General features: G+C 40.1%; 1 protein-coding gene across 2 annotated transcripts in view; it reads left to right on the top strand.

Moving 5' to 3' along the window:
- The window catches only part of LOC122560076 (cadherin-4-like), a 673,208-nt gene that overhangs the window by 562,447 nt on the left and 86,979 nt on the right, over positions 1-23,782 (top strand). For both annotated transcript variants that reach the window (XM_043710292.2, XM_043710293.2), the window contains one exon: positions 20,702-20,839. In XM_043710292.2, the coding sequence (XP_043566227.1) occupies positions 20,702-20,839 (138 nt within the window). The remainder of the gene's footprint in view (positions 1-20,701; positions 20,840-23,782) is intronic.

Genomic DNA, 23,782 nt, shown 5'->3' with positions numbered 1-23,782 from the left:
CCTCATTCTGTGCTATACTAATATTGTGAGCTCATTTTGCAAAACTGTCATATCTATGTTAAAAACCACTTAAAACTGATTCATGTAAACATCGCTTTCCTTTAAAAAAGACAATAGAATGGAAATGGCTACTGGTGGAAAAGAACACCAATAAAATGCAAGCATTTGAAATGCCTTCACAAATTCTTAAAAGTGTTTATTTTCACACCTAAGGATTGTCATTAGAGTAACAGATTACCCTTTGCATTAAGTAGCTGTGCAAGATAATTACAGTCCTATTGACTTAAATTGAAATTGCCTGATAGAATATCCTTTAATGTTTTAACTCAATCTTCTGAACTCAGGGAGATCAGTCTAGTGCAGGATCTGACCATTTTGTTATATTTTAATCAATATTCACCCTTAGTTGTATGACAACCTGCAAGATTGCATGCAGGTCACATAGATCAGAGCCCCTTTAAATTACCATGCATGCATTACCACACACATAAAAGAACTTAGTAAAATCACCTGTATGTTCCAAAAAAAAACTATTTAAATGGAACATTGCTGACAAACATTTCTGTTACTGTCAATGAGACAAATCAACAATTTACCATTCCTATCTAACTGTGTCTCCTTTTCATTGTATGTCAGTCGCTTGAGAAATTTATTTTGTCACAAATGTGGCTCTTTACAAGAGAAAATAACTTACTGGTGAGAATTTATAGATGATTTCTTGCTTTCACTTAGAGTCATAGAGATGTACAGCATGGAAACAGACCCTTTGGTCCAACCCATCCATGCCGACCAGATATCCCAACCCAATCTAGTCCCACCTGCCAGCACCTGGCCCATTTCCCTCCAAACCCTTCCTATTCATATACCCATCCAAATGCCTCTTAAATGTTGCAATTGTACCAGCCTCCACCACATCCTCTGGCAGCTCATTCCATACACATTCCAACACGTAAAAGTTGCCCCTTAGGTCTCTTTTAGATCTTTCCCCTCTCACCTTAAACCTTTGCCCTCTAGTTCTGGACTCCCCCACCCCAGGGAAAAGACTTTGCCTATTTATCCTATCCATTCCCCTCATAATTTTGTAAACTTCTATAAGGTCACCCCTCAGCCTCCGACGCTCCAAGGAAAACAGCCACAGCCTGTTCAGCCTCTCCCTGTAGCTCAAATCCTCCAACCCTGGCAACATCCTTGTAAATCTTTTCTGAACCCTTTCAAATTTCACAACATCTTTCCGATAGGAAGGAGACCAGAATTGCACGCAATAATCCAACAGTGGCCTAACCAATGTCCTGTACTGCTGCAACATGACCTCCCAACTCCTGTACTCAGTACTCTGACCAATAAAGGAAAGCATACCAAATGCCTTCTTCACGATCCTATCTACCTGTGACTCCACTTTCAAGGAGCTATGAACCTGCACTCCAAGGTCTCTTTGTTCAGCAACATTGCCTAGAACCTTACCATTAAGTGTATAAGTCCTGCTAAGATTTGCTTTCCCAAAATGCAGCATCTCGCATTTATCTGAATTAAACTGCCACTTCTCAGTCCATTGGCCCATCTAGTCAAGATCCTGTTGTAATCTGAGGTAACCCTCTTTGCTGTCCACTACACCTCCAATTTTGGTGTCATCTGCAAACTTACTAACTGTACCTCTTATGCTTGCATCCAAATCATTTATGTAAATGACAAAAAGTAGAGGACCCAGCACTGATCCTTGTGGCACTCCACTGGTCACAGGCCTCCAGTCTGAAAAACAACCCTCCACCACCACCCTCTGTCTTCTACCTTTGAGCCAGTTCTGTATCTAAATGGCTAGTTCTCCCTGTATTCCATGAGATCTAACCTTGCTAACCAATCTCCCATGGGGAACCTTGTCGAACACCTTACTGACGTCCGTATAGATCACAACTACTGCTCTGCCCTCATCAATCTTCTTTGTTACTTCATCAAAAAACTCAATCAAGTTTGTGAGACATGACTTCCCATGCACAAAGCCATGTTGACTATTCCAAATCAGTTCTGGCCTTTCCAAATACATGTACATTCTGTCCCTCAGGATTCCCTCCAACAATTTGCCCACTGCTGAGGTCAGGCTCATCGGTCTATAATTCCCTGGCTTGACTTTACCGCCCGTCTTAAACAGTGGCACACATTTACCAACCTCCAATCTTCCAGCACCTCATCTGTGACTATCGGTGATACAAATATCTCAGCAAGAGGACTAGCAATCACTTCTCTAGCTTTCCACAGAGCTCTCGGGACACCCGATCAGGTCCTGGGAATTTATCCACCTTTAACCGTTTCAAGACATTTCTGGTTTTCTGATTCAGTCATTCTGTGGGATAGATGAAGCCAAGTAGAAATATGTAGATCGATGGTACCATCTGCAGTTTCTCAGAACATGGCCATAGCTGAAAAGAAAAGTACAATTCTGTAATGATTGTAACAAGGTCAGCCATGTGGACCTCATAGAATATGAGTTCCTTGATTGGGGCTGTTAATCTGGTCCAATCAGGGAGCCCTGGTGGACAGATACAAAAAAGGAATGTCACAGGTTCTGTTCATTCTGAGAGCTGGATCAGTGTCAAGGCTTCTCCATGTGTAAATGAAGGGTATGTTAGTGACAGGAACTAGCCATTGTGGAGTTATTTCAGTGGCGATGAGAAAAAAGCAGGATCCTGAAGAAATTCACTCACAGCAGTTGTATTTGAGTTGAGGTAAGATTTCTGGATTATGTCATTATTTGGGAAGCTTGACCCATTCGATCCTGCTATCAAAGACTTGGCCCAGTATTTGGAAAGAATGTGTCATATTTTCCTGTCAAATGGCACTGGGGCAAGTGAAAAGCAACAGGTAATTCTCCTGACAGTTTTTGGACCCACAGCTTTTTCCATTATTAGGACCCTAAAGTTCCCTGAGGCACCAGATACAAAAGCCTTTCAAGAGTTGTTGGATTTAGTCAAGGGATATTATCACTCCAAGCCTTCTCTAATTCTGAGATGCTCTTCAAAAACTAGGGGAATCCGTAATGGGATTTTTGATGAGGTTAAGATGACTGGCAGAGGCATGTGACTTTGGTTTAACCTTTAATGAGATGCCGAGAGACCATTTGGTGTATGGAATTAATGATGTAACCATGCAAAAGCGCCAACTGGATAAAGCCTAACTGGACTGGCATTATCTTTGGCAAATATGGATGCATTGAGCCGCCTCCCACTGGCAGATGCACCGCTGGTGTTATTACCACTGGAAGAGTCCATAATGGTTTTAAATATTCTGAACACATTTCAATTCACAGTTTACTATCAGACTTTAGATGCAGAAATATCCAGACTTGGCAAAACTGAAACAGCTGATGGTGCGGGGGGAGTCTAAAGAGGCAACCCAACCCAAATTGAAACCTTTTTGGACTCTGAGAAACCAGATCATTGTAGAGGATAGCATGTTATTATGGGGAACAGGAGTGATTGGCTGAGCAAAGGTCACTGCCAAATACTTGCTGAACTCCACCTGATCATACTAGCGTTTTCAAAATGAATATGTTAATGCTAAGTTATGTCTGGTGGTCAGGATTGGATGCAGATATAGCTGACTTGGTGGGGTAGTGCCCAGAGTGCCAACAAAGAGAAAAATTACTGTCACTAGCTTCCCCACATTCGTGGGAGTCGTGGATGAACGCGGGACTCAGTTACACATTGATTTCGCTGGTCCTTTCATGGGCTTAATGTTTATAATCATTGTGGATGCCCACTCAAATTGGCTGATTTGCATAGAGTTCATTCGTCAAATGACAACAATCGAAAAATTGTGTGCATCTTTTACAATGCAGACTCCTGAAAGTGTTGGTCACAGATAATGGACCGTTGTTCACCAATAGATAATTTGAGTTTCTTCTAAAGTTGAATGATATCCATCATATAAGGGCAGCTCCATACCATCCATCCCTCCAGTGGTCTTGCAGAAAGAGCAGTCCAATGTTTGAAGGCAGGCTTAAAGAAATGACCTATAGTTTCACTAAATAACAAATTGTCCTGGATCCTATTTGATGATAGGACCACCCCTAATGAAACTCCAGGGATTGCTCCAGCAGAGTTACTAATGGGGAGAAGTCTCTGCACCAGGTTAACTCTGATCTTCCCAGATTTGGAAGGTGAAATGGCATCAGGAACGCTAATGCCAGACACAAGACTCCGCAAAATAAGAAGAACATTTTACTTCAGGGAATGAAGTTTGGTGTAGGAACTGTGCCTTGTATGACGAAGAGATGAGATCAGGTCCCATGATATACAAAGTTTGTGTGGGTGAGGTGGTCCTGAACAAGCACGTACACTAAATGATTGCTGTGAACTCACAAACGGGGCAGGAGCAAAGCATACACCGGCCCCTCAGAACAGCTGGAAAGGGTATCAGAGCCCATGGGTTTCCCCCACTTCATCTAGCGTTGAAGGAACCTCACAGTCTGAGATGGACACAGTAGATGTCGCAGCCTTGACGTCTTTATTGCCTGAAGAAGAAGGTGACTTTCTTCCGAGATGCTCTGGGCTCAAGAGGCGGGCTACAGTCCGGTACATGCTACCCATTTCTGAGGCTGATATGGAAGAAACTGGACCCAGTGTAAAAATACCCTGGGAGAACCTACAAGGAAAAGAACTAGCCTATGTCCCCTCAATTAGATGGGGAAGGATGTCATGGTTGTAATGAGACGAGCCAGGTGGACCTCATAGAATACGAGTTCCCTGACTGGAGTTGTTAACCTGGACCAATAAGGGACCCCTGGCTAACAGATATAAACAGGAATGTCAGCGGTTCTGTTCACTCTGAGAGCTGGCTCTGAGGGAGCTAGATCAGTGTCAAGGGCTCTCCACATGTAAATAAAGGTGACTTGATGACAGGATACCAAATTCCAATCGATAAAACCACAATACTATGTGCTTAAGGCTTTCTTTGTGTTTCCTCTTTTATCTTCCTATTACAGCATGAAGATCCAGATATCTTGATGAAAGTAATAATCAAAGAAAGCATTTCATATAGGATAGTTAATTTTTTTGATATTAATCTGCACAGAATAGTGTCGCTCCACTGTTTTGATTAAATAAACCAATTCAGACATAAGTGGTTTTGAGGTGATTTAACATAATAATATTTGCTTCATAGTGTGTGGGCTGAAACTGAACTAAAAATCTGATCAGCCGTCATGGCTGTCACTTCCTCACACTTGTTGGCATTAAAAGGGGTGAAATTAGATTGAGACTGCCATCCACACTTATTCAAAATGAACATAGTATTTTAAGAAGTAAATGGACATTGAAATGGATAATAAGCATTGAAAAAATGCATGAGGCTATAAATCCATGTGATAATATTCTGGCCCTTCACAATCGGTTACCAGAAATCAGTTGTGAGTACTAAGCCATTCATCCAAATGCATCATTCCAAAGTAATAGCAATCTTTTGCCGAATAGTGCACTTTGGTTTAAGAATTAAGACGTTCAAATCATTCAGACTTTTTATTTGGATAAAATGCTGTTCCATCATTTCAATTAAATAACAAACATTACCAGTTTCATCTATGCAAATAAAAGGTTTTGAAATGAGGATAAAAATTATGTAATTATTGAACAGTACTTTACAATCTACATTAGGATTTTGTCCTATAATTTATGATTATGTGAAATACAATGCAATAATAGATCTTTGAGTCAACCTTACAAAGTGGGCTAAAACTATGTACTGTATGTAGAAGTTCTTGGTCAAGGAAAGCCAAGGCACTTATTGCAAGGATATGGGGGTAAAAAAGGCAACAAATTACTTGGACATTAAAAGTCCAGAGAATCAATATGTGATTGGGCGAGTGTTCACAAAGTCTTCTACCCTGTTTCTAGTCCGATATAACTCCCTTGCAATTTTGCTAAATCTACAGTATGCCAGGGGGATTCAAATAAAGGGCACTGAGCAACAATTCTGTCACCAATATCGGTAACAAAAAATGGCTTCTCTGCAATGTGTATACAGTTTGAAATGTCATTTACAAAATTACTGTTAAACTCCCCAAGTCAAAGCTCTCTGAGTGTGAAGATATATTGACTCTGATCCCTTGCCTGGAACAGTTGTTATGATCTGAAACTGTGACTTAGAAAAAGCTGCATTGAAGTTTGAGCTCCTAACTTGGATATAATGATTAGACAATATGAAGAACTGAGTAAATATTTCTAGTTTGTTTTAACTATTGTTCCCTTTAATAGGCATATTGTAAGTAATTGAAAAAGGGTTTTACCCAGCAGCAAAAACAAAGCATGCTAGGGAATTAGATATGTTTATATCCAGAGGAGAAGTTCAGTGCTCACTGAGGGGAGGAAATATTTCATTAATAGATACCTGCAAATTTTAAGCATCCAATAATGGTCAAAATCTTCAAATACTTCATTGAAAAAGGTGTAATCACACTTATCTGGAGTCACATTTTGTTTCAGCAGAGATTGTCATTCTGCAAATTTAGATGGAAATTGAGAAAAGATATTTCAGCAAAAGATCAGTGTGAAAATTCCCAAATTGTGTGATAGAAAGCATAAATTAAGGAGAAAGCACTAAGGTATTTCACTGTTACTTAAAGTAAGTTAATGTGTTACTGTAAACATAAAAATGTTAAAAAGTGACAATTTTCAAGCCCCTCCATCAGTTTTTGCTTTGAAATTATGTCAATATAATGCAAAGAATGGAAAAATCAATTTATAGAGGAATGCCGATCCATCTCTATTTTACAGCAGATCTCAGCCTTGTTGGTCAGAACACCCAGCAACACAATTGCAGCATTCTGAATACTTCCTAATTCAAATCCATGCATGTAGGTAGGACCACCGGTGTCCATTTTGTTTCTGTCTACTCAACTGTTTGAATTCCTGCTTCTGAAATTTGATCATGAGGAGCATAAATCACGGGCTTATGCCCGAAACGTCGATTCTCCTGTTCCTTGGATGCTGCCTGACCTGCTGCACTTTTCCAGCAACACATTTTCAGCTCTGATCTCCAGCATCTGCAGTCCTCACTTTCTCCGCATAAATCACGAGACAGGCATGAGCTGTGATAATCAAAAGTAGTCTGAGCTCCCTTCTGCAAAATATGTAGGAAGTTGTAGTGGCTGTTTTTGTTCCATTTTCTTCCAGTACTTGCAGTTACAATAGAATGTTCTGAACTGATCAAGCTGGTTCTGGTGTAGGAGTTATTTCTGCACGGAAATCCCACTGGCAATTCAGCTATGGCAAGAAAAGCACCAGAAGCAAGAGAAATCAATTGGAGCTATAGGAGTACCAAATGAACAGGATGCATGTTCGCAAAATCCAAAGCTCCTGATTCTCCAAGATTTGGGACCATTAGTTTGAGGTTTTACTGTTCTGAGGAGCTATGGATATGGAAGGTTGGCTTCTCAAGGAAGTATTTGACAGAAGTTGTGGGACATCAACAACAAGATTGACAACTGACAGTTACAGTAACGACAGTTACAGTAAGGACAGTTAAAGTTGCTGCAACACTGAGCTTCTTCATCTGCATCTCCTTCTAGGCTACCATTTGAATTATCGCTGCTACTTCCTTTGCCATGAAACCTTTGGCCACTTGTCCCATCCAGAATCCAGAGTGACGGATGGATGTTTTCAGACAGTACTCTAACTCACAGATTGCATTTTTCCCCTCCAAATTCTTTCTTCATTGACAGCATCCATATTGTCCTGTGGAGTTGATAAGGTGGCTAAGAAAACATTTGGGATACTTGCCTTTACTGGCTGAGGTGCAGAATACATGAACATGGAGGTTTTGCTAGAATTGTACAGAATGGCGATTCGGCTACAACTAGAGTACTGCATTCACTTCTGGACACCACATTGTAGAAAGGATGTGATTGCACCAGAGAAGGTGTAGAGAAAATTTATCACAATGCTCCCTTGTCTAGAGGCTCTGCACTCTGAGGAGAGGTTTGATAGGCTGGGGTTGATTTCTTTAGAGCAGTGAAAATTGAGAGGGGTTTGACATGAAAGCATACAATTATGAGGGATGGATGCGAAGGCATTTTCCATTATTTCTTGATCTGTGACTCGGGGACGTAAATTTAAGATAAATAGTAGCAGGCTAAGAGGGGAGGTGAGGAGAAGTGTTTTCAACTGGACAGTGGTGGGAGGCTGGAACTTAGCCAGAAAGCATTAGTCAGAAACATTTATAACATTTAAGCAGTACATAGATGTACATTTATATTGCCATATTCTCCAGGGCTATGGGCCAAAAGCTGGAAAATGGGATTTGTGTAGCCAGACCTTTGTTAATTAGAATAGACCAAATGGTCTCTTTCTTTGCTGTAAATATGAGTTGACTGTATGTTGCTGGAAAAGCACAGCAGGTCAGGCAGCATCCGAGGAGCAGGCAAAACGACGAGGAGCAGTAAAACAAATTTTACAACCAAGACACCCGCCCTCCCACCGAGGACCCTTTCTCCCACCTCCAACACACCCCATCCACCTGGACACCTCGTGCTGGCCTGCTACCTGCCCTTGACTTCTTCATTTCCAACTGCCGCCATGACATCAACCACTAAAAAATACATGCACTCTATAAATATGAGTGTCTTTCAAGCAAGCATAACTTAATGAATTGCACAGGTTTTGAATCCTTATGGATATTTAATTGAGGCATGATGAATCAGAACTGCTCATAAAGATCTGTGTTCATTTATCTGACAGCCAATAAGGGCTTTCAGATATTTTTAATCACCCTGTTCAGATGTATTATGACACAAACACAGAACAGACAGGACTTGAACCCAGGCTGACCTTTTGTATTGTGCAAATCTTGCATCTCCACATCCCCTACTGGTATAGAGCAAGTGGGAAATGACTGCTTGGGGACAAAAACTTTCTCCTGCCCACTTCGTTCATGGCTACACTGAGATGATATGCTCAGCAAATGAATTACAATAGACTCTCTCATCCATAACTCCAATGGTAACCCTGATGCACAGCTCATGAATGAGAAAGACAAGTCTCCTGTCATCTTGGAATTGAACCCAAAGAAAGTCCCTCATGTTAGTTTGCTGTAAGCTCTGCAATACAATACATTCTTGATGTTGCAACTGCAGGAAGACTTTAGATGTTACTGAGGATACTGAGGAAATACAGGATATAAGAAACAGAGAAGTGTTCAACTAGATGTTTACAGCCAAATTTATCAAGATGCTGTTAGCTGAATAATCCCTGCTTCTCTGTTTTAAGTCATGTACTCCATGTGTCACAGTCATTCTGCCTTCCAATAAGCAGCATCTGCCCAAATACCAACATTAATATTCATGTCAATTAACATTGCAGGGTCACCCACTACTGTAGGAACATACACCGTACACAGAGATTTAACAAGCATTATGACTTGATTGGCTCACAGAAATACAACACACTAATTACCACCATAATGTGGGCCCGTCATGCCAGCCTTAAGTGATCTCTTTCTTACTCCAATGTTTCTGCAATGTGTTCCTCCAGTACAGAAGATAAAAGGCTATTTTGTTTGACATGTAGGCAAGGGCTTATGAGTTGTGGTTCGTCTAAGCTGTGTTGTGCTCAGTCATTGAGAAATCAGGAATATGCCACACAGCGAACATTCAGGCTACACAGACAAAGATCCTTTAAAATGTATGCATAAGCACCATTGTCAACCTTCAAGGGATTTTGCAGGGTAACAAGTTGGCCATGCACACAAGTTCGAGGGAGTATTGCTCATGAGCAAAGGCTTATTGTTGGCAATTTCTGGAATATAAAACTGAAAGGGGCTGCTGTAATAACTATTTATGGGGCAATGCAAACTATTATAACCATCCTCGGGCAAAGTTCTCCAATTCATTACAATTCCAGACATGGTACCCCAAATAATTAAGCTGCTGGATGAGGAGGGGCGAACAGGTTCCACTTTCGTCTTCAACTGCCCCTTCAGTTGGTCACAACAAAGTTAATTTTGAAAAGAATCCTTTCCTTTTCCTTCTTCCCAAACCAAATGAAATTACATTTTAAAGAAGCCAGTATAACCAGGCTTGTTTGAGCAAACAAAAGAATGAATTTATTAGGTACAATACACCAGACAAAGTAATAGTGCACCATACAGACACATAAATTAGGAATAAGAAGTGAGTACAAAAAAGACGAAAGTTTAAGAAAAAGAATCATTTGTGAAGGTTGGATAGTAGTATGTGGCCATTGCAGTGAATGTTACTGGCAGCATTGATGTGGAGGAGCCACTGTTGGAGTTAAAATTCACACAGTACCAGGTGATAGACCAGCAGATTTATTTGGAAGCACTAGCTTTCAAAGCAGTGACATTGGAAATTTTGGAATTCTTAGAAGTCTTAGCCTTGCAATTTGATTGAAGTTCTTTTGATCTGGTCACTTTCAACAGTGGCTGGCTGGCATCACTCAAAGTGCGAAAATACTTTTCCTTTTCATTGCAGGCACTGCAGAGTTGTTTAACGGCTGTTCTCAAATTTGTAATACATTAGGCCAAACATTAGGATGTGAGACCACTAAACATGGGCATGTTAGGGTTGAAGTCAGTTTCAAATACTTTTGTTTTGGTATATCCCTGGGAGGGTAAAACACAAACATGGTCTGAGGGAATTGTCCTCCCTGTTTAGAAGGGTTTGGCTTGTCAGCCTCTTGTTATGTCTTCCTTTTTAAGCTTTCTGGATTTCTATTCACAGTTATCTTTTGGCTAGATGTCCCTTTTATTAAAAAAAAACACATGTTGCCATTAAAATGTTCAGTACATCCAGTATATTAATGATCTTGGTTTATGATCTGTGATCATGACATAGCATAGTGGTAATGTCACTGCACTAGTAATCTAGCGACATGGGTTAATGGATTGGAGACATTGGTCCAATCCTCACAACCAATGGAACTTGAAGGTAGGAGGAGCAGAGACGATGGCTAGATCAGCCATAATCTTAATGAGTGGCGGAGCAGGCTCAACGGGCCAAATGGAGTACTCCAGCTTCTATTACTATGAAACCATGAATTCAAGTTCTAAAATGGGGAGCACACATCGGTGATGACAAACCATTACTAATTGTTATAAAAATCTAGCTTTTTCACTAATTTCTTGTAAAGAAGCAAATCTGCCATCCTTACCTGCTTTGCACTTCCTGTGGCTCTATACTCACAGCAACATAGTTCGAAGACATTGTAGCAACAATAATAGAAACATAGCTTCCTTTACACCTCTTAATCTTGTCCAAATTGATATATAAACATTCAGCAAAAAAGTTCAAAGAAAGAGTACTTATTTTAAACTCATAAAGATAGTAATCAATGAAATTCAACATCTATATCCAATTTGAAAACAGTCTCACATTGAGCTAAGCCATTTGATTGTCTTGGAGCTTCACCAAGTATTCATAATGAGGCTATCAATGAACAATATCAACAGAACATATGGATAGTCCTCTGTTTCTTCAGAGAGTGTGGCAGCTGCAGGGGCTATTCAAGGTCATGAAATGGCTCTCATAAATATAACTTACGGAAGGTTCACAAATCAAAAATTCAGTTCACAGTCCCGAGAGGAGTAAGGAATCATATGTGAGAAGCTAGCTCATTCCATGACAACGGAGGGGTTTGAGGAGTATAAAATCCCTACTCCACAATGGAACTGTGCCGATCAAGCATGCAAAATATAGCCTCACAACATATTCTGTGCTGGTAAAATTTGCCAGGACCAGGACTGGGGGTTAAAATGTGAAATTGTGTCCTGCCCACCATTTATTTTTAAAGGCCTTCAGTATATGCCTGACTCCAGAAAAACAAATTGCAAATTGTGCGTTTCTAGAATGCAGATTATGTAAACTATAAATACAGACTGAGAGATATATGTAGCAATGGTCTTGAATTGAGGATGTAATAACCAAACTATTATAATGTAATAGTTTGGTTATTACCAAACTATTATAATGTGAATTTACACAGTTGACTACCTTGTGATTGAACTTTCCAAGGTTTCTTTGACAGCAACTTCCAAGCACTCAACCTTTGCAATCAAGAAAGGACAGTGGACCATTGTGAGCACCACTACATGAAAGTTTTCTCCAAGTTGCAAACCATCTTGACTTGGAGATCCATTGCTATTTCTTCAGTGTCTCTGGCTCATAATTGTTATTGTCTAATGCCATGGATGTAATGGTTTTCTACTGGTAATGTGCCTTACCTTTGCAGCTCACCAAGTGTTTGAAATTCGGGCTCATCATGAGAATGCTGTAGCTTAAGTTAATTCCTTTGGGCAGCAACTATGGACTAGGTGGTATTACATGTACTTGCCAGGTGTCTTTTTGGCTGGTACGCAGGGCACGTAAAATGGTTCAGGGTTCGTCTCCAAGCTCACCAGCCCTTTATAGTATCAGCAGTCTTCCCAATATATGTAGGTAAATAATGGAGGGTCACCTGAGTTTAAACCTCAGCTAATCCTTAATATTACCTGCCCCTGCGATAATTTAGTTAGCGTGGACAGGAGAGTAGGAGCAGGTAGACTTTGTTTTAAGAAGTATTTAAAAGAGTAGAAAGGAAGAGTGGGTACTGTCTTTGATTGGGGCCAACAACAGAATATTGTACTTTCCTCTCCCTTCTATCCTACATGAACTTCAACCTTCACACCCCAACCATGTCTACTCTATATGTTAAGGGAGACTGCATCAAACTTCACCCAGTCAGGTTATGCCATACTGATATTGGCGGAGATAAGACAGAAAATCCTGAGATCTCTTGAAGCCTAGTAGCTTACTGTAACTTGTACATAATTGCTTTCTTGGAATAAGCAATCTCTTGCTCAGCCGAGAGTATCTTCTTATTAAGACTAAATAGTGGTGATCCAGGGGTGGCACAGTGGTTGGCACTGCTGCTTCACAGCACCAAGGTCCCAGGTTCAATTCCAGCCTCAGGCGATGGTCTGCTTGGAGTTTGCACATTCTCCCCGTGTCTGCGTGGGTTTCCTCTGGGTGGTCTGGTTTCCTCCCACAGTCCAAAGATGTACAAAGATGCTAAATTGCCCACAGGTGCATTAGTCAGCAGGAAATGGGTCTGGATGGGTTACTGTTTGGAGGGTTGGTGTGGACTTGTTGGGCTGAAGGGCCTGTTTCTATACTGTAGGGAATCTAATCTATACCACTGTGAACCTATGAGGTCCTTCTACCTAGCCAAATTAAGGAGGATTGGTAGCATCAACCTTCTTTGCACAAAAACCACAAGATAGCCAAATAATTGCCTCATCACTCTCACTTACATGATTCTGGCCTTCACCTTAGAATGCTGCAGTTCTGGCTGTATCCAATACAGAGACCTGAAGCTGCTGGGACCGATGGAGGTATTGGTCAATGAGATGGGCCAGCGCCTTCTGATGGTGGGATTTGATTACACTTATAGTTGCAGTTTCCACTTTGTACTACTTTAGTCCACCCACAGTGTATTATGGCTGCAGAAGAAACTTATTTCAAGTTTGATGGATAATTATCGATTTTCCTTCCAGAAAAATAGTCATTCAGTCCCACCCTGCCATCTTCCCCAGGTAGATTTCTGCTCAATGTGTCCACACTACCTCCCTTTTCACCAAAATCACAGTCTGAGATCCTTAGCCCAGCAAAATTGCCTCACACAGTCCAAGCCTGAGCAGAGTGCTCAATATTATTGTAATGTATCTAGAGTGGATATAAAAAGTGCTGAGCAAATTGTTAGAGGTTCTTTTGTTAGCTTTTATGAGTTGATGTTGTGAGTGTTTGCATGCTCCTGCTACTTGTCTTTTAAAGGATAGACAGAATGAATTCCAAGATCCAACTGGAAGGAAGCAAGACCCCCAACAAGGGTCTATGGTCAGACCATGAGCTCTCTCAGCATGTCCGATCAGCAGTGCCTTTGCAGGCTCAGGTTCTCACAGAACATTGCCACTGGAGTCTCCTGGAGAAAGATCCCCTTCCCAATGGAGCAGATGGACCTGCATTTCCAATGTCTAGCAAGATGAGTGTCACTGGCCACACCCAGCTACAAGACTATTGTCTCTCACCAACTTGCATTCTCTGTCCTCTTCAAAGGAGACAAAGAAGTGTGAGTTCATAATCACTTGTGTGGAGGGCAGGGATGGATGGTATTTGTGTGAGGCATGGATGTCAAAGGGAAATAGGATGAGGGTGAGTGCTCTGGCGGGGATGAAAGCTGCTGGAGAGAGAGGAATGGGTGGAGCTGCAAGGTATACTGATCTCAGGCATTCTGTGCAGAATAATGCCAGGAAGTTGTGTGAGGCTTGGTCCTGAATGTGTTCTGTCACTCTACCATCTTGCCGTCTGAGTACCTGGTTCCTCAGTGCACTTTCTCCAAGTTTGAAGGGGCACACTTCTGTTGCTGACTGTCTTGGCCACATCCATCTACAGCTGCTTGATTGGAAAGGTAATCCTTATCCTCTCAACATGGGAAAAGCTCAGTTCAGTGCAATCCCTGAAATCCCAAAACAAAACCTCCAGGTGAGGGACCCAGGGAGCAGCCTTCCTTTTCTGTGGTTGCTGCATCCTCAAAAATCCACATGATGGTGAGTCTTTGTCATCTATTCCAAATGCCTTTTAATTAGAAGGCCATCCTTTGACACAATGGAACTGCTATCCCAAATAACTTTACTCAATTGGTAAAGTTGATCTCTAAAGCAGCGTATCAATGCAGTCTGGTTGTGTGAAAGTGTCATGAATTTGCTCCACCCATTAGTAAGTCTGGTTGAACTCTATTATTCCAACAGGTCTAAGTCCCAAAGATTCCATCCAAAGTCTCTGTTTGGGAATTGAACCCACCTTGAGCTCAACTTGTGAGCTAAGGCTGACACCTACTTGTATCTAGGATGACTAGCATTATTATCCAGACAAAGATCCACCACCTGCAATTTGTAATATGACAGTATTACAATGTAGTAATTTATAGGGGCCTGGAGTCTCATTTCAGGCTTATTAAGCTGCTTTAAACAATTACTGAAACACTTTTTGTATTAGACGGCTTAATTTACTGGCAGCTATAAATTACCACATAGCAATGTGGTCTATAATGCTCGAAGAATCAGGAATAGATTTGGTCTGTTGCATAAAATTACCATGATTGTCATGCAGTACAATTCTCTCCATAGCAACATTTAAACATTGTTCTTCTAAGAATTGCCTGCTCAATCTACCTTAGCCAGGTAATCATCTCTTCACGGGTTCTGTTCTTGGTTTACAGACCTTAGATGAATGCATTGAGTGACTTCAAACTAACTATAAGCAAATAAAAAGTAGGTACAATATCGTTAGTAACATCTATTCTTTAGGCACAAATTGACCTTTGAATCCTCCAGTAAAGTTTGAAGGATTCTGCCTGTCACATATGATAATATAGAAAAACTGACAGAATGAACACATTGGGAATGTTTGAAGGCAAAAATAACCTCTTCACATTTACTCTTGTGCTTTTTGAAGGACCTGTTCTCACCTTTGAATGTTGTAGCACTCCACTCACCATCTGCTGACCCAGTGCAATGTGCTACTGAGTAGCAGGAAGTCTTCCAAACTAAACTGTATTTTGAATGCCTCCTAAACCCACATTGCATTTTGTTTTAAATGGTCTAATTGCCTGATTGGTTCCATTAATGCAGAGATCAAATGGGCTACTATTTGCCAATGGTTATGTCCATAAAGTACAGAATTTGCTGTAATTTAAATGTTTAAGATTTCCCTCACAGGCCATTCTGTACTTGACTGCAGCATTTAGAAAAGCCTATCCTTTTTACATTCAAGACATATCGAAAGTAATGGGGAAACTTATGCTAATTCCAATGACTTTCATTGTTCAACAGTTGTTAGTAGTTGTAAATTTTGATCTGCAAGTGAATAACTTGATTAGACATGTACTTGAGCTGATTGAATATAGTGGTTACAAAGTACAGGCAGCAACTTCAACCGTTACTGTGGTCATTGCTTTCTGTTGAAATGGGCTATCATTGTGAGGCAGACAATAAAAATGCCTAGAAAAGGTCAAGATGCTTTTCAGTCAGTTGGGGGCCTTTTATTCAACTGAACGAGGAGAAGGATAAGGACCATTACAACGAAAGTTAAAGACAACTGAATGCAGAGCCGTGACAACAAAGAAACAATCACAGCTACTTTCCTTCATCCCCTGCCACCAAACTGCCCACTCTTCCCAGTTTCATGTCTGGAGAAGGTCATGTGTCATGAGGTGGTAACATGGAAAATATAATGTTGCCACTGCTTGATCATCCCAATAGAATGAAGACAGTGGCAGGTTGAAGATTACAACAAAGAGTACTCATTTTTACATTGCCAGTTCTATAATGCTTATTAGATACAGGCATGCTTTCAACAGAAGAATGGGCTCTGCAACATTGCTTCAGATTCAGTGATACCTACGAGATAGTTCAGAGTGTGCAGATATACTAGACTTTTGATGTGGCCACTCAGTTATCCTTACTAAGCATCAAACTGTCATTCCAGCCTTTAGGAGGTAATGCAGCAATTATGCTGCCTTAAAATGAACATTATAGTTAATAAAGTTCTGGAAGTACTCAATAGATCTGGTGGCATCCATAGAGAGACAAACCAAATCAGTGGATTTTCCACTGGATAGGCAGTCATTTTTCAAGTGCAGATGATAATCCATCATTATTAATGTTCTGAGGTTAACATTGACAAGAAACTCAACAGTATTCATCATATAAATGCAATGGCGACAAGAGCAGGTTAGAGACTAGGAATAATGCAGTGGGTAACTGTTAAGGACCAGACCAAACCCTCTTCAAGTATATCAAGGAGATAGCCTAGACTCTAACTTTATCTTATCTAAGGGCAAGAGTAACGTGCTATGTTCCAGATGTAAATCAGTTGGTTGCACTACTCGACTTTAAGCAAACATGCTTAATTGTTACCTTTCAGTTAAATTCAAACCTCATACTTAATTCTTACATTACCAGGACATGACTCCCCAGTCTACTTTCCTGCCATTGGAACTGACTCAAACCCCTTCTCCAACTCCGGATACACTTCGACCCTTACCCATTTTGACACCCAGCCCACTCTTTTCCCCACTTTGAACTCCCTTCCACGATTCCACACCCAATCCTACTTAGCCTGACGCTACCTCCTGCCAGTTCTACCTTCAGTCCTAACAGACTGGAACTGACCCAATCATCCCTTGCCCACTACAGCCCCTCCTACTGGACATGGCGAGAAACTGTTTGCAATCCCCCCCCCTTCCTGCACCAGACCTGATTCAACCCGACCCCCTCCGCCCATCCCCTCTCTTGCCCCTGCTGCATCCAATATCACCCAGCCATTTAAAACTTACCCTCAACATTGCATTATTTACCTGGCTCCCTTGCCACCTTGCACCGTACCTACTTGACACCTTGCTGCCCACCCACCCCCCACGCAAACTTGGCTTTCTGCCTAGCTAGTACCCCATCTGACACTTTACAAAGTGGGCAGTCTCCTTAACTGGCATCATACCCCCCTCCCTTACCTGGCAGCCAATCTATGTGGCACTCTATCCTCCTGGCACCCTAACATCACACTTAAAGTATGCACTTACCATTTGACAGCAGATATCAAAATGGCTGTTGGGATCATTACGTTTCAGAATGTAGCAGCTGACTACTCTGAAAACGAGATGTGGTTTATCATCCCCAACCATTTGGTACTATGAGAGAGCTGTCAGCATGGAAGCGTAGCTCCAAACCCTGAAGAAAGCTGAACAGAAGTTCCTGTCAGAAATATGGAAAGGAGGTGAAAATATATAATGGGTTTTATGCTTTTGAAGGCAAGGAGGAGGTAAAAGCACAAAAGTCTTGGATGGGGCAGATAATAGGACGGATGAATGATGAAGATGTTATGGAACACAAGGGAGTGTTATGATTATAAAGAAGCAAACTTTTTTTCAGAGAGTGTCTGAATAGAAGAAAAAGAACCAGTCTGAAATCAAACTACCAAAAGTATGATTCAGATCAACACTGTGCAGTAAAACAGAATCAATATAGGGATCAGAGTTCATGGTCTAACATTGAGTTTAACAATGTTTGTAGTCATAATTTATTGTTGTGTGTATTTATGAAAATACAGTGTATAAGCCAGTGCGATTTTAATTACATAAATTATAAAAAGAAATAAATCACACAAAGTTGGGACAAATTTTATTTTCTGGTGCATCCATGACTTCTTGATTTCCTAAGTGGCTCTGGGAAGTCACTGCACTCTGCAGCTGCTAAAGCAGTTCCTGAGACCACAACAGCAAGGAGGAAGCAGCTCTCACCGCCACTGACTAGACCCAGAATGTCACCTCTGCCAAAGCCACCTATCATCAGCACCAATACTCCAACAGCTGGCATAGCAAGGAGACTGTCCCAACTCTCAAAGACCGGGGCCTGCCTCAACCTCTGAGGACTGAATGACCAACCAAATTAACTCCTGAGGGCCGAGAGATCATTCACTCTGCCACCTTTGCAGACGCCACCAAAACATCAGAGGAAAAGAATGGAACCCATCTCACTGATGCTGAAACAGTTGCTCAAGCTGTGACTGCCATGATCACGAGGAATGGACTGGGTCCACTGCTTGACAGCTCCTCGCAATCTCTCCCCTCCACCACAGCTGCAGAAAAAAGGAAAATTGAATTTGATCCAAAAGTTAAATGAAGAAAAACATTTTAAAAAGGATATGATCAGTCACGCAAGAGGGAGCGGACAGGCTGGGAGCCCAAACACTACCTACGCTGCTCCCTCTGCGATCTTACCAATGCTGCTGTTCCTTGCATGATTATACCTAAGTTTCTCTGCACATCAACATTTTAAAGCACAACACCTTTTTTTTAAAAAAACTGTTCTGCTCTTCTATTTTGGTTAATCAAAGTGAAAATACGTCATATATTGTATGCTGTCTTCACCTTATTACCTCATCTGTCTCTTTCTCTTATTTATCTCTTTGCATCCTCCTCGCAGCCTACAACAAGATTTGCAAATGTAGATATATTACTCTTGTCCCTTCATGAACATAAACTATAAATAGTTATGGATCTAACACTGATCCTTGCAGAGCACTATTCATCACAAATTGCACTCTGCTGAATGAATATTCTTGCAGCAAACATCTCGCTGGTAGCTGCTGGACACTTGGAACTGACCCCAATTTCTTTGTTAACAAAGGTCCTCAGTTTGTGCAACTAATTATATTAGGTTTAACATTCTTGTCTTTTTTGAATGGTGAAATTATATTCGCAATCCTTCTGTCCTCTGACATTGTTTCACTATCATAGAAGAAACAGAAAATTTGGAGCATATCATCGCCACACTTAATTGTCTCTGCAAACTAGGATCCCAGCACCCCATCTGAACTGTGTGGCTTTTCTTCATTTAAGTGCTTCCTTTTTGTTTTTGTTCTGCCCAGCTTCTCTCTTACCTCTTCCTTTACTGTGACTCTGGAAAGATTCTTTGCATTTTGCAAAGTCTGATGCAATGAGCTCATTTAGTAATTAATGCACATACTCTGTCTCCTAATAAACCACACTTTCTTCAATCCTACTTTGTGGTTATACCTCCAGGGAAATTTCTTAGCATACATTAACTCTTACTGATTTCAATTGAGTAGTCACTTTCCAGATCAAGCATCTTTACGTTAATGTAAAGCACATTGGACTCCTGTAGAACATTCTACAAAGAAAGATGAGGCCTAAGGGGCGATCTGATAGAGGTCTACAAAATTATGAGAGGCATAAATAGGGTCCATAGTTAGAGGTTTTGTTTACCAGGGTGGAAATGTCAATTACAAGAGGGCACAGGTTCAAGGTGAGAGGGGGAAAGTTTAGGGGAGAGGTGAAATTTTTCACTCAGAGGGTGGTCAGTGTCTGGGACACAATGCCGGTGGAGGTGGTGGAAGCAGGCACGTTAGCAACTTTTAAGGCATATCTTGGTAGGCACATGAATGGAGGGTGACAGAGGGGTAGAAACCACGTATTGGCAATAAGTAGTGGGTCTAAATAAGGATAAGGAATTGACACAGATTTGGTGGGCTAAAAGGCTTGATCCTGTGCTGTATTGTATTGTAAATTCTGACTTTAAAAATCAGTTGTTTTTTGACCCTGTGGTAAAATCTGTTCCAATTGGCTGCTCTGTTTGGAAGCTCACTTTTGAGATTGATGACTTTTCATCAGATGTCTTCATGCTAGACTACCCTCAGATTTTAATCTGTAATCTGCTGCTAGTGAGAGGCATTTTGCCTGAAGCATCTTATACAACAATCTTAACATGTAAATGTTCTTAAAGGCACACTGGTCTAATTAAGTATTATATGGTACAGTCAACGTTTCTACATGAATTTAAGCATTGTAAGCAACAAATAATCGTTAAATCTACTGAATATATCTTGCCTACCTTGTTTGAGCTTTGTTCATTACTAAGGCCTGTTCATTTGATTTTGTTTCTTAATTACAAAATTTAGAGGTTAATTATCAGAAAAATTGAACCCTTCGAATTGATACTAAGTTGTAGAGAGGGAGTCAATTATGCAAGAGTTTGTATTTTGATTCCAATACAAGTTTACTTAAATTGTCATAATTTCTGTTCCCAACAGTGTACAGATTCAATCAGTTCTGCATATTTACTGTCGGCTATTTCCTTTACTTTTCAGAAAGTTGCACGATACACAGTCATCATACAAGCCACAGATATGGATGGGAACCTGAACTATGGTCTTTCCAATACAGCAACTGCACTTATTATTGTGACCGATGTGAATGACAATGCTCCAGAATTTACTGCTGCCACAGTAAGCTTTAGCACTTCCTACCTAACTTTTATGTACAAGGCTATAACCTACCACAGTCTGCAAAGTACTGACATGCATCATTGATTTACATTGTTGAAGGTTTTGGAGCTTGGAAATTAAATATACAATGGGTACTCTTTAAATATTCTGATATTTAAGACCTACATTTCCCAACGACAAAGAAAAATGTGAGGGATTTAAAATTTTAAGGCAAAGAAAATATTTATTAACTTTGTAGCTTTTACTTTGAAATCCTAAATATAAAAATAATCCATTTCACATCCCAAAAGAAGTTCTTAATTTCATGAAAATGAATCCACTTGAATATATAATTTTTAATGCTATAGTATTTGTAGCCCAGTATGTGATATGAGTGAATGGTAGGACGGAAGTTTGCATAATCATTTTTCCATTTGGTTTGAAATTTTGATCCTCATGAGTCATTTAGAATTAAATGTACTGCTTCTCAACAGTGAGGACAAATCAGAAGATGTTGGACACCCATCTATGTCTGATGACTGAATACAAGCAAATTGTTTTCTCACATGGCCCAGCAGATAATGTTTGAAATTATTGGAATAGTATAGGAGGGATAAGAATAGGGAAAGGAGGGAAACCTTGCGCATGCTTCCTTTCTTTTGGAGAGGGATGGTAAGTAAGTTCCCCAAAATAAGCATTGGAAAAATAATTTCAAAGTTAATTTTGCAAGTTCAAAATCTAAACCTGATGAAATAAGGATTTATGGATGAATTGATCATGTCCAGTTGAGTGAATGCGGAAAGCGAATTTAAACTTGAGAGGGGTGGCTTGGGAATTCATGAAAGTTGCAAAATGTTTCTATTACCCGAAACGTCGAATCTCCTGTTCCCTGGATGCTGCCTGACCTTCCAGCAATAAAGTTTCAACATACTACTGAACAGGTCCTTTTTTTCTTATTTCACCTAGTTGCACATATTTACCAATTGCAAGGCCAGGTTTCATTTTTACATGTTGAATAAGATTAAACATTCTAGTCTACTTAACGTCTAACTCATTTATTGGGCAGTTAATATCATTGTATTTTTCCATATCATTAGATCTTATTGCGCTAGTGGAGTCTGTGGTTTGTTCTTTCCTGGGAGGAAAAGAGATAAACAAAGAGCCACAAGGAGTTTTTTTAAATGCTTGCTAAGCAAAAAGAAATATCCATACTTGCAAGCAATCAGTGAAAATGAGGTCTGTGTACTGAACCCCCTTTATAAAGATCCCAAATTGGACTCCAGTTGCCACAGGCAAGGATTTTAGTGTCCAGCTGGTCCAATAGATGTAACCATTCAAAATGATTTGATTCTAAATGTTGGAAAAGGGAGAGAAAGAGAGAAGAACTAATGCTGAGTTTGAGAAGTACGTTTCAATTATGACCTTGCCCAGTTTGCAACGTCTGTCTCCAATTAATGGAGATGAGCAAGATTGATTGCAATTTAGGAAGGCTATAAACCCACTTATTTCACATGCATTTCTTCATTAGAAGAAATTAACACTGAAGAGCAATTAAAATAGCAATAGAGCATTAAAAGATTGTGTGAGTATTAAACACAACTTAATTGAATATTTAATATGATGTATTTCAAGAAACACAGAAGGAATTGCAAAGAAACAGTGACCACTGATTTTAAAATTCAATCAATGTAATCTTAACATGGAAAAAGAAAGCAATTACTAACTAAAGGTATTTTCTTTGAGTAAATGAAGCACAGTTATAAATTGTCTTTCCCTCCTTGGAAAAAGACTAGACTGCGACGGCTATGGATTTTAACTGTTGCCTTTGATGTTAAATGAAGAATGCTCTGTGGCAGCATGTTAACACCAGCAAAATGGCTACTGGTGCAGAAATGATAAGGCTCTAGAGACATAACACTTTAAAATGTGAAAGACAGCAGCATCTTGTTACAACCAGTTATTATCTCAGTTTCAATTGAATCCCTTTCATGGTCTGTAGAGCCTCTCATTGGAGCCACTTTACCAGGCTCCATGGGTTTATACTGATATTTGTAGTGTATATTTAACTTTTTTGATATTTTATCACATTTGGGAGTATTTACAGACAAGAATGGTATCCCATTCCTCGCTTCCTTTTGTAATTGTAGAAAATTGACCATACCACCTATCATATTCAATATTGATCTGTGCACAACAATGCTGGTATTGATTAGTCACATGAAATATTCCTTTGTCACTTGTTAGTTATTCATTTCAATTTTTGCATTATGTTCTTGTAGTTGACAAAGCATAAAAATAGATTCTTATTCTACAGAAAATTCAAAACCTTAAGAATTTTTGGTATAGAAAGGAAAGGATCTTTCAAATGATTCAAAGTTTCCAAAATAACTCGACAGTTAAGTTGGAGAACTAAAAGAATATAATGCTCTTATACACAGTCAGCATTTTGGAGAAGATTTGAATAAGGTTGATAAAAATTTAAACGTTGTCACCCTAGCTCTACTGCAGTAGTGTAATTAAGTAAAACTAAAAATTAAGATATCCTGAAAGTACAGTGCTGTATTTCAATGAGCTGCCTAATGGCAACAATGTTCTTACCTTGAGATGAATAATTTTCTCTAGGTATGCATTGATGGATTCTATTGTAAGGATATGAAATCACATCAGTGACCATCATGGTATTAGACTTTGAAGCTTGAGGCAACATTTCTAGTAGCTTCTGATACACCATATTCAAATGATATCATTGAGTTACAGTCAAAAACTAAGGGTATATCTCAGTGAAATGGCAAATTAGAGAGATTAAAGGAGAAGATTGTGGTTAGAATATTCCGCCTTTACATTCAGGAAAAATGGGGTGGCATTTTCACAGAAATCCTGGGCAATCATCGAAGTCACCAGGAGTGGTAGCAATAATAGTCACCCTGCTGTAAATAGCTGGTGAAACCACCGATATGTAAGAGC

Source organism: Chiloscyllium plagiosum, unplaced genomic scaffold (genome assembly GCF_037043375.1).
Source record: "Chiloscyllium plagiosum isolate Xiang-an unplaced genomic scaffold, Cpla_swu_hap1 HiC_scaffold_15, whole genome shotgun sequence".
In the NCBI taxonomy this organism is placed as follows: Eukaryota; Metazoa; Chordata; class Chondrichthyes; order Orectolobiformes; family Hemiscylliidae; genus Chiloscyllium; species Chiloscyllium plagiosum.
Note: the sequence above shows the minus strand (reverse complement) of the source record. Positions and strands in the feature narration are given on the sequence as shown.